Below are 11912 nucleotides of genomic sequence, written 5' to 3' on the forward strand. Positions count from 1 at the left end.
ATATTATAAAACTCAGAAAATAGATTTATATCTGTTATTATTGTATGTTGTATAATATAAGAGTACTTGTTTGTAATATTTAATGATTGCATAGCAAACACTATCTTACCAGCTTATTACACATGCAAGATTGTATTGCAATCATTAAATATTACAAACTAGTAAACCATCTTATTTCAGATGCTTAGAGATCATTCTAACCTCCCTCAAAATTCAGTTTATAGCCAAAAACTTATCTTTAAGAAATATGACAGATATGACAAACATATACATTATGATTGCAGAACATGATGACGATATTCAGCTAAAGCCCATATGGGGAAGATATTATGATAGGCAGCATAAACCATCACAAAGCAGCATAAAGGAAGGCTTAGCAGACCTGAAAGACCCATAAAGAGAGGTCTGAAGATATGAAATGGTACAAAATCTGAATAAACTTGTCAATAAAGGGGAGTGCTCAATACAATGCAAACTATCCATATAAGTTAATGATGTGATACTTTTATACAAATGAGATAATTCAATAATATTTCCCTAGGTAAACACTAAGGGGTGATGTTAAAATTACTTGTACGTAGATACCTCACTACTTGCAATTGGTAAATGGAAAATCAGGTAATTGACAACACATAAGATTGAAAATAGGTTTTACTAATAAGGGAATAATTTTCTTTGTTACCAGTTCAACACGAAATGAACTAAAGATAGCAAAATGTTCAAAAACATTTAAAAATAGCATAGGTTCATGGCTCTGCAATTATTAACCTGCTGAATGAGAATCTTCACTCTTTCTTCACAAGTACTCGATTAAACTTCCAAACTAACAACAACTACAAATCAAGTTTAGTTAGCAGTATATTAATGGCCCCAAGTTTTCAATATAAACGAAGGCTATATTCCAAAGCTGTAAATATACAAAACTGAATGTAACAATTTTGAAGTTCCTGATAACAGGCATTCTAATTGCAAGGCTATTGCCGCTCAATAGCCACATCACAAGGCATGCTAGAATGAATTAAAGTGATATTTATGCTCTTTGCTAGCAAAATGGGCTGTAATTTTCCCAATTCCTTGCTTATCCATTTAGTGACTTCTTCTAGCACATGAAAGTGCTTACATAAGCTACTCCCGTGACTTTGAAAAGAAAGTAGATGCTAAAGAAGATGATGAAGATGATGTAGGTGACTCCCCTCCATATGTTTAATTCCTTATGAGAAACATGTGAACTTGTTTCTCTGTTGTGTAGATTTCATTGGAGACCCTGCTGGCGAGCTTTCTTCCGTATCAGAGTAGGTATGCATTGTTAAACGTCCATCCAAATAATCTACAATTGGTGAATCTGGTACGTTCACTTTATATAGATCAGAAGCAGCAAGCCCAGATTCACTAGTCCACTCACTAGCACGTACTCTGCCATTTGCTGTGCTGATATTCTCAGGTTCTGATGCCCATGAAGCACTTTGGCTATGTGGACTCCAAGGAGCATCCAGTTCATATCTTTGGTCCCTTTCAGCTCTCTGCCATAGAAAAATTGACAATTTGTCAGGCTCTTTTCAGCATGCTTTGAATCTCTAGTCTCAACTGGTTCTTATTAGCAAAACAGATCTCACACTAGAGTGAAAGATGTACCTTTTCCTGACTATACCTTTTCTGCCTCGTATGGAAATTCCATGGTGTCCACTGGGCAAGCAAGGGCCTTCAACTGCTTACTAAGAACAAGTATAGTTTCCTGGCACTCTGCAAGCTTCCCTGCAGCTGCAGCTATGTCCTTTTCCTGAAATTACAGTTAAGTACAAGTTACGCCACTGCTATAGGACTTTAACAAACATTATTGCAAGTGTCTAGGCAGAACAGACTGACAAGGGAAGGCTGTAAAACCAACACCTCTTAATAGTTTATGTTAGGAACTGAAAACAGTGCCGGAACTATTATACATTAGTATAACCATAAACGTTCCTTCTGTAGAAAATCAGAACACTAGATGAGATTGAAAATTTATGAAAAAGTAGAGAATGCTCTGTATTGCATGAAAGGGTTCCTCATTTTCAGATTAAGCTTATCATCTGCACTAAAGAAATATGGTCACCTCTCCACTGACCTATAAATGAATGAATATCGTTAGCCTGTATAAGATCAATGAAAATTTTCATTGGCATCACCCTTTTCCATTTTCCGATGTGTTAAATTTAGAATGATGATCCCTTTTAGAGATTGAACTAAGTCTCAAGGTTGTTAGGATGTTTGTATGAGAATCAGTATCAGGTTACTGTCTAATTTTATCCTTTATTTAGATAGTTTCCACGGGATGAAGGGAAGTATCATTTGCGGTTGTGCACTTAATAGTCCAAAGTTAAACTACAGTGTGTTTTCAAACCTTAATAGTCCAAAGTTAAACTACATTGTCTTTTCAAACCTTTTCAGATCTACTTTTTTTTTTTTCTAACTGAGTTGGACAAACAAAGCATCCATCCAGCAAACATTCACGCAATATATTTTCCTTAAAATCTCATAGGAAAGATGGAATGCTGAGTACTTGATTATGAACTAAAAAGCTTGGGAAGACAATTTAGAGCGAAAAATTGAAGAAATTTAAGACTAAACTTCCAATCACATACACAATAAATAAACAGAATAACCAAAGCTTTCAGGTGAGCCACTCACCTCCCAAATGTAAAGACAAACTAATCTTGAATGAATATAGTGTTTGTTCAGCTAGACCAAATTTTTTCTGTATAACACAGTTGTTGTCAAGAAACGAGGTGAGAGCCATAAGTACGACGTTGCATTCAAGCTCCACAATTCTAGCTCTAGGTTTAGGAAAAGTCTTGTTTTTGAACTCTTGCAACTACATTGGATTCAAGTTCCAGACCTCTAGATTTAATTTTAGAGAAACCCTTGTTTTTGAATGCATGCAGCTATGTTCGATTCTAGAACCACAAATTAAATTCTAGCTTTAATTTGACCAAAAACTATTATTTTTTATTTCAGACAAGAGGTTTGAACTTCTTGGATGAGCTGGCTAACAAAATCCTCTAAATCGACGAAAACAAAGTCCTCTGACTAACATGTCATACCATGAAATTTCATCAGTAAATTCAAATTACCATTTATTTGGCTCTGGTTTTGCTTGTGAGACGAATTGAGCTCATTGGAAGTCTGGCTCTCTTGAATGTGTTTGTATCAATGTAACCAATGAAGGATGTTGGCAGCTGTTAGGTTCCTTCCAAGGGGCATCTTCAATGGGCAGATCTTTGCACTGCACCAGATATTTTTAAGAACCCTGTTTCTTAACCTTTCATCTTTGGAAACCAGGATATGCTCATCTATCAGGATCAATTTTCCTTCCTCATCAAGGGGAGGTAAATCTTATGAAACTATCAAATCCTCTGCAATTTCCTTCTTTAAATTAAAAACATGGAATGGGTTATGTACCTTGACGCTTGCTAGTAATTGTAGAGAATAGGCTACTCATTCAACTTGCTGAAGGATTGCGAAGGGACCATAACACTCAGAAGATAGTTTCTTACATACCTTTTTCATAAAAGTGGTCTGTTCATAAGGATCTCTGATTGCAAATTCTAGTTCGGATCAATGCTGGTCTCCCCTTCATTTCATCGTAGCTTGAAGCGTTTTAAGGTTATCCTTTAGAGTTTGAAAGATCTGCTGACTCTCTAGGATGTAATCTCGTTTGGTTGACTCGTTGGTGTATTGGATAACGCAAATCTGTCAATGATGGTAGCCTATATCCAACCAAATACATTTATATATAGCCCGCCCAGAGAGACAGAGCTCCAGGACATTCGATTCAAGACAGCCTAGTTTCAGCTCAGAAACAAAATACTGGAAAACTTTTCAATGTAAACACCTTTTTTTTAAAGAATACTAGGACCTCGCTCCTTCAACTGTAATCAGACCTGTAACAAAATGAAATCAAACTCTAATTCTGTAGGTTGCTTGGTCTAGGGTTTCCTCAGGAAACAAGTCTGAAGAATTCATCTTTTTATTGATTGTTTCAGTGCAGTTTCTAAGCCTATTCATGACAAGTTGACACCTTGTTTTGATTAGATAGTAACCTTGAAAAACTATGATGTTAAACGTTGTTTCTTGAGCATTTGGAACACTAATGAAAACTGATCTATGCATCATACAGTATCCCGAACTGAAGCATGTCAATATGTGACCCCTGGTTTGCCTTTCCTTGCAGTCCGACGTTCCCTTCTTCCGTTTGCAAACTGGTGGGTTACTTTTCCCTCTTCGAACTCATTCGTGTAGTTCGTTTCATTCCTCCTTCCAGTTTCCTTGGCGGTTTTGGGAAATGTCATTGCAGGTTGGTAATGTTACCTCGCCCTTCATCATGATTAAGGGTCTTATGGAGCCATGGTTTCACTGCGGGCTTGGTAACCTCCCTTACAGTTTGTCATCATTCAACTCGGAGATTCTGCTTAACGCTGGAGGGTTTCGGTTTCTGCTTGTTGTGGTGACCTGGTGATGGTGATGAGCTGCAGGGGAATGCAGCCAGCGGTTAATTCCCAAATTCCAAATTCGAATTGAGGTGTGAATGGCGGCAAGACGCGATGGAACCCTGTCAGATGTTTCGTTAAATGCGGAGGGACGTCGTCATTAAATGCGTTTTCATTAAATGCGGAGGGACGTCGTCATTAAATGCGTAGGATGGCGGAGCTGGGCGGAGCTTTGCGGAGGGTGGCGGAGCTAGGCTGAGGAATTTCCGGTGGCCGGAGCCGGAGGTTTTTCCGGCCGGCGACGGAAACCGGGCCATTCTTCCGCCTGGGTAGACTACTCCGTAAGAAAATAAGATTATAAACCAGCATCTACACTGAAATCAATGCATCTATTGCAAGCAATCAAATAGGATTAGAAATCACCATCTACACTGAAATCAATGCATTTAGTGCAAGCAATCAAATAGGATTAGGAATCATCTACATTTAAATCAATTCATTGAGTGCAAGAAATCAAATATTATTAGAAATCAACATCTAGATTGAAATAAATGCATCTATTGCAAGCAATCAAATAGGATTAGAAATCACCATCTACACTGAAATCAATGTTGCATTTAGTGCAAGCAATTAAATAGGATTAGAAATCATCTACAATGAAATCAATGCATCTAGTGCAAGAAATCAAATATCATTAGAAATAAACATCTACACTAATATCAATGCATCTAGTGCAAGCAAGCAAGTATGATTAGAAATCACCATCTACACTGAAATCAATACATCTAGTGCAAGAAATATTATTCCTTCTCCCCCCCCCCCTTCATATATATCTATATCTTGCTCCATCTCTCCTTCTTTATCACTCTATCTCAATCCCCCAAACAAACACGTCCTCTCACTCCTTATATATCAATCTCTCTATCCCTTCCTCCCTCTGTCCATCTCTCTCTTCTTCTCTCTCTTAACTTTCCATCTATATCTCTATCTCCCTTTGTCTCTATATATTATCCCCAAAACATACACTCTCTTTCTCCAGTATATCTATCTATCCCTCCCTCCTCCTCTCCTTCTCTCTCTCTCTCTCTCTTGTCCTTCTCTCCCTCTCCCCCGCTTATATGTCTCGTCCCTCCTACTATCCTCTATCCCTCTCTCTCTGTCTTCCTTATCACTCCCTCTCTCTCTCTCCACCTTTCTCTCTCTATTTCTTTCTTCTTACCTCCCTCTCTCTCTCTCCACCTTTCTCTCTCTATTTCTTTCTTCTTACCTCCCTCTCTCTCACCCTCCAACTCCATCTCTCTTTCCCTCCCTCTCTCCACTCTCTCACATCCTCTCTGTCTTCCTTCCTATCTCTCTCTCTCTCTCTCTCTTTATTAAGTTATAACCCCCCTCTCTCCTATCATTCTCTCCCCATTCTCTCTCTACTCCTTTGTCTCTTTATCTCACCCCCAAACATACACACACTCTCTCTGTCTCTCCCTTGTCACTCCCTCTCTCTTCACTCTCACTCTCTATGTATTTGTTATTCCCTCCTCTCTTCTAACTCCATCTCCCTATCCTCCCTCTCCTCCTCTCTCTCAAGTATGATTTCTCACACTTCCTCTCTCTCCCTTTCTATCCTACTCCCTCTCCCTCCCCATCTCTCTCTCTCTCTCTCTCTCTCTATTCCCCTCCAATCCTCCCTCTTCCACCATCACTCACTCTCTCCCTCTCTCTCCAACTATGTTGCTATATCCCTCCCCCTCTCCTTCTCTCTCCTTCTCTCCCCCTGTCTCTCCATCTCTCCTTCTTTGTCTCTTTATCTCACCCCTAAACATACACTCTCCCTTGTCACTCCCTCTCTCTCTCCACTTCTCACTCTCTATATCTTTCTTCTTCCTTCCCTCTCTCCCCCTCCAACTCCATCTCTCTATCCCCCCTTCTCTCTCCTCCCTCACAAGTCCTCTCTCTCATCTTTCTTCTTTCTCCTTTCTCCTTTTCTCTCCTACCTTCCTCTTTCTTCCCCCATCTCTCTCTCTTTCTCTCTCTCTCTCTCTTCCCTCCATTCTCTCACTATATCACTCCCTCTCTCCTTCTCTCTATCCCCCTCCATCTTTGTGTCTCCCTCTCCTTTGCTTACCCTTATCTACCTCTCTCACTCATCTCCCCCTCTCTTTCTTCATTCCTCCTCTCCACTCTCATTCAATTTATCTCCATCTCTCACTTTCACTCCCCCTCTGTCTCCACCTCTATCACTTTATGTCTTTGATCTTCCCTCCTATATATTTCTAGAGTTAATATATATCATGATGTATTAATATATATTATAATATAACAAATTTAATATTGTATTAATCCAAAGTTATTAAATTTAATAATGTTAATATTATAATATATTAATATGAATATTAGAATTAATAATAATAATAATATTTTAATATTAATATTAATGTTAATAATGTTTTTTTTGCATGGTATTAATAATAATTTGGCTCATAGGCTTGGTATATAATTAGATGTTGATTTCTAATCCTATTTTAAATATTTTTATGTATTTACCATACCTCTTTAAACTTCTTTTATATTTATTTGTTTACCATCCCTCTTTTTTAAATATGGTATTTGTGGTATTTGGCCCAAAGTATTAATAATTATTTGTCTCATGGTATTTGGTTCATAGGCTTCACCTAAATAAAACCTCTTTTTTGAGTTTTTGTAAATATAAAGAGGTTTATGGAGTAAATATAAAAAGAGGTTTTATTTATTTACCAGAGTTGACTTCTAGAATAAATATAAAAAATAAATAAATAAAAATAAAATTATTTACCATATCTCTAATTTATTTATGTTTTTTATTTATTTACTATACTTTTTTTTAATATTTATACATAATAATAATTAGATTGATTTTTAAATACCATACCTCGTGCATTTATGAGGTCAATAATTTCCATCCTTAACCATAGCCGTTGAAAACCACGAAAACAAAGTGATGCAATTTCTTGGAATATCGAATTAAATTATAATGACGTGCGACTAAAATGTAAGATGGAGATTGAAAAGCAAACATACAAGTGCCATGGTTTTAACCTTAATTTTATTGATCAATTATGTTTCTTTTATTGAGTTTGAATATGGCGCTGTGTAAAATATTATTATAATAAAATAAGCATAGAAGCATGTATCATATTAACTTTTTAAATTATTAATAATGTGTAAGATATTTATAATTATATTCAAATAAAATATATGGATGGGTTGAGTAAAATTGGTTTAATTTTTATTATTTTAACATTATTAATTTAAGAAATTAATTTATATCTATTTTAATTGGAAATTAATTAAGCATTAAGATGTATGAAAATAAATTTTTATATTGATACATATTCAAAACTCGATGAATTTAAAAGTAAAATAAATATTATTTATATTTATTAATAAATATTATACAATTTTACAATTTACTCAATTATATTTGAAAACAAATATTAATAAAAAAATGAATAATTATTAAATAAATATTTCATTTTATAAAATTAATTTTAAATGTTTCATCATTTTGAAAAAATATTTTATAATGTATAATGGATCAATTTTTTTAATAATTTAATATATATATATATATATAGAGATAGGTAATTATTAATGAAATGGTTTTTTTTTCACAATATTTATTTATTAAATTTAATTAAAATATGGGAGATATTTTTAAAAACTGGAGTTTAAATTGTTTAATTTGTAGAATTCTAGCGTCTCATGGATTTTTAGGGTGTTTAATCCAGTTATGTATTCAAAAATATATTTTAAGCAATGGAAAATCATATTCTTGCTTGAAATTGTATTCTCAGATTTTGGTGACAAAGATTATTTTGTCTATAAGTCACACTACACACACACATAGAGTAACCAGAGGAATCAACAATTGGGTCAATCTCATACTCACATGACACAAGGTCGATTTTTATCGCTACGTCTATATCTCTGGGGCCTGCGACCTTTCCTCCTCTCCATAGACCAAGTTACATTCGAGTTATTGAACATTGTATCTCTTAGTTTACACAATACTTAGATCACTTTGATCATCAATAGAGCTACACCTCGAGGAATTTTTTTTATTTCTTATTATTAGAAGTTACAAAAAATATAATTTATAATCTTGACAATATATAATAAATTTCTTTTTTAATATTTTTTTTGTAAGATGGGTAGGTCCTTCTTCATTCATTCAATATAAATGCAGGTTACATCCATAAAAAGACGTTCGGTGGCCTCAACCTGCCCTATGGGAAACCAAGTTTGTTGACCACCGAAACACATTGTATGCCATCCAAAATCTAAAAGTTTTGAGTCTGTTCAGCAAGGCTTTATAGGCCTAAATATCTAGCCACCAGTGTCTATTTAGATATCTACAAAATTCTATAGTAACCGACATATATAACAGTAAAAACTAATAAAAAAGCCAACAAAGCTAAACATGCTAACATCTACTAATCCGAGGACTCCATAGGGGTTGGGTCCTTTGCACTCAAACCCGACAGTTTTGACTGGGGGAGACATGGAATGTGTTCCTCAATGTGGCCAAGGCGCTTGTTCTGTTGCTGAATATGGACCTGGATCAACTGTAATTCCTTTTGAATTTCCTGCAACCCCAGATCAGGCTCCCCTACATTCATTTGAGGGGTCATAATGGCTTTGGCCACTAGACTCTTCATAATCCAATATAAGTGAATAATATGCTTGTACTGGGCGATATGCCCATGGGTGTTGCCCGTGTCCGGGACAAGATCCCTCCAATATTCCACCTGAAGTTCCACGGTTGCCTGACGATTGATTTATGTCTACCATGTTGTAATTAGTTGCTCAACATCAGCTGGACTTCCAACATTATAGGCCTACACCGACTCCTTGATGATCTGAGCATCGGTGCACTGACCACGGATGACGACGCTCTGTCTATGTTTTTCCTTTGGCGACGACCATTACCATGGCCTACAGAAACCAACGAACTTGCACCTCGAACCATCACAAAAAGAGTGCTTTCAAACTAAGCACGACTGGGCCAATGAAGGTACACTGACACCAGCCTGAACCGAGACTTTCTCATGCAGTCACAGTAGACACATGAATTAGAAATACCTGCTACATTAACATTAGAGAGTAGCACAAGATAGACGAAGTCAGGATTGAGCCACCGAAACATAACCAATTTTGTCCTAGGTGGACTGCTCCACCATTTATATACTCGGTGAAAGACTTGTTGCACAGAGAAACAATAAACCATCCCTTGTTGTTGTAATAACAACCCATAACATTGTTTACATTAAAGAGCACCTCGCCAGACCAAGGCCCCAAACAAACCATGCCATAGAACTCATAGAACTAGACCAAACAATTGACAGACATAACCTGGAGGAGATCCAACCACACAAATAACCTATTTCCTTTTTCAGGCCTCCAGAATCCTAACCTACCCTAGCACCCTTGGACAAAGATAAACATTCCCATGCGGGAGAGGAGAGTTCCAAACACGACTAAGACCGGGATAGAAACAACACACTAAATATAGAATTCTTCTTGCATGGAAACCACATACAGACGACCTCCAAAGCAAACCATTCTGGACCAACCCACAACCCTTCCATTATCCCAACTACGACATACATGTCGCGGACACGAAGGTGAATTAAGACAAGAAACATACCCAATAATGCTTTCCATTAATCCAAATAGCATAGACGAAGCCGACAAGCAACAACTTCTCCTCGAGCTCTCCAATGCTATGGAGAAACAACACCACCACAAAAATAACCAGCTATACCAACCTAGGAGAGAAATGCCTACCGACAAAGTCTCTTCCCACCAAAATACTTGGGTGAAATGCCTCTTCCCTCCTGCACCCTTCCCCTTCATCATCTATGTGGCTCGAGCCTTAACTGCTCGTCATTCCTGCATGCTCAAACTGACTGATGGTCACCTCTCGGCCTTATCTCTCGACGCCTCATCCATATTTTGAATCCCAAGGTGAATTTCTTGGCCTGATCTCACCCCGATCGAGGTTTTTTTTTTATAATAATTTAAATCAATAAAATTTTTATAATTTTTATTAATTTATTTTTATAATGTAGTTTTTGTTTAATACAATAAGAGAATTTCAAATTTATTTAAAAACAATTTTAATTTTTTATCAATTTTTAAAGATAAACCAAAAGATTATAAGAGAGTGGGATCTGAAGGAATCACTAAAAGGATGGATTATTTTCTAGTGTTTGATCACTTACTAGAAACAATGACACACTACAAAAGTTGGATAGGTGAATTCCGAAGGTTTGTTAGATCACACCCCAATTTTTTTTGCAACAGGGGAACAAGGTAGAAAATAAAAAGAAACCATACAAATTCAAATCTCACTAGATCAAAGAAAATTATTTCTCCAATCTATTTAGATCCAATTGGGTGCCTTTTGATTCCTCAAATGAAAATTATGTGATTGGACACTTATTGTGTAACCTAAAGAAGCTGAAACGAGATGTCATCATATGGGATCAAGCTCGTCAAGGAAGACAAAATAAGGAGATTAAGGAGATGGGGGTTGGAATTTCCCAATTGTATAGAACTCGACCATCTAGAATACTTTCAGAGGAGGAACTAGAAAGATTTTGAACTCTTGAAGGTAATAAAAGAACACTAATGGATGAGGAGGCAACTTGGCGACTACGCAACCAAGTTCTTTGGCTTGAACAAGGGGACAACAATACCGAGTTTTTCCATAAGTTTGTGGAGCACTGGAGGGTAACCAACACCATATGGGAGATTACTAGGGAGGATGAATCTCTAATTTTTAAGGTATGTTAGATCATGCCCCCATTTTCATGCAACTGGGGAAGAAGGAAAAAAAAGAAAAAGGCATCTTAAAAATTCAACTGTCACTAGATCAAGTAAACTTCTTTCTCCAATTTGGTTATATCTAGTTGGGTGTATTTTGATTCTCCTAATGCAGAATCTAGGTTTTTTTAAGGATTCAAATATTATGCCTATTTATAGTATTATAGGTGACTATTATGGTTTGAAAAGTGTTACATATAGAATGTAAGTTAATATTCAATAAAAATGGGTAATTTACTATTAAAATTGGTAATTTTTTGGCAAATATTATCCATTTAATCATATATATGTAAAACATAGGCGAATTTTTAACTGAATGGGCAATTTTTTTCATAAATGCCCAAAAAATAGCCAATTAACGAATTTTCACCCCTAAACTTTGCCCTAGCAGAATCTTCAATTTAACACTTCATTTATAACCTAAATAATCTTAAACTAGAAGTCATCATATGGGATCAGTCTCGTCAGGGAAGATAAAAGAAGGAGATCAAGGAGATGGAGGTTGGAATCACCCAATTGTATAGAACTTGACCATCTGGAATACTTTCAAAGGAAGAACTAGAAAAAGTCCAAAATTTGGAAGGTAAT

At 36.1% G+C, this 11912-nt stretch overlaps 1 protein-coding gene across 2 annotated transcripts; it reads right to left on the bottom strand.

Moving 5' to 3' along the window:
• Nucleotides 1–1051: 1051 nt before the first annotated feature.
• On the bottom strand, nucleotides 1052–4572 carry LOC149230327 (uncharacterized). Of its 2 annotated transcripts, none has more exons than XR_016247365.1 (3): nucleotides 3108–4572; nucleotides 1633–1777; nucleotides 1052–1520 (listed from the first exon to the last, which is right to left on the bottom strand). XR_016247365.1 is itself a non-coding variant. In XM_089376040.1 (3 exons), exons 1-3 carry the CDS (start codon nucleotides 3108–3110, stop codon nucleotides 1212–1214), a joined length of 441 nt encoding a protein of 146 aa, XP_089232166.1. In that variant the 5' UTR covers nucleotides 3111–4572; the 3' UTR covers nucleotides 1052–1211. The 2 variants fall into 2 exon arrangements, 1 of the variants encoding a protein (XP_089232166.1); XM_089376040.1 differs by having other exon boundaries at nucleotides 1649–1777.
• Between the last annotated feature and the right edge of the window lie 7340 nt (nucleotides 4573–11912).

This window comes from Pinus tabuliformis, chromosome J (genome assembly GCF_031772625.1).
Source record: "Pinus tabuliformis cultivar Carrire ecotype Pingquan chromosome J, CPIR1, whole genome shotgun sequence".
NCBI lineage: Eukaryota > Viridiplantae > Streptophyta > Pinopsida > Pinales > Pinaceae > Pinus > Pinus tabuliformis.

Excerpts from the sequence above, each read along its gene's own strand:
- LOC149230327 (XM_089376040.1), bottom strand. Across the intron at positions 1,521-1,648 it reads TTCCATACGAGGCAGAAAAG|AGAGCTGAAAGGGACCAAAG; the intron begins GTATAGTCAGGA and ends TTTCTATGGCAG.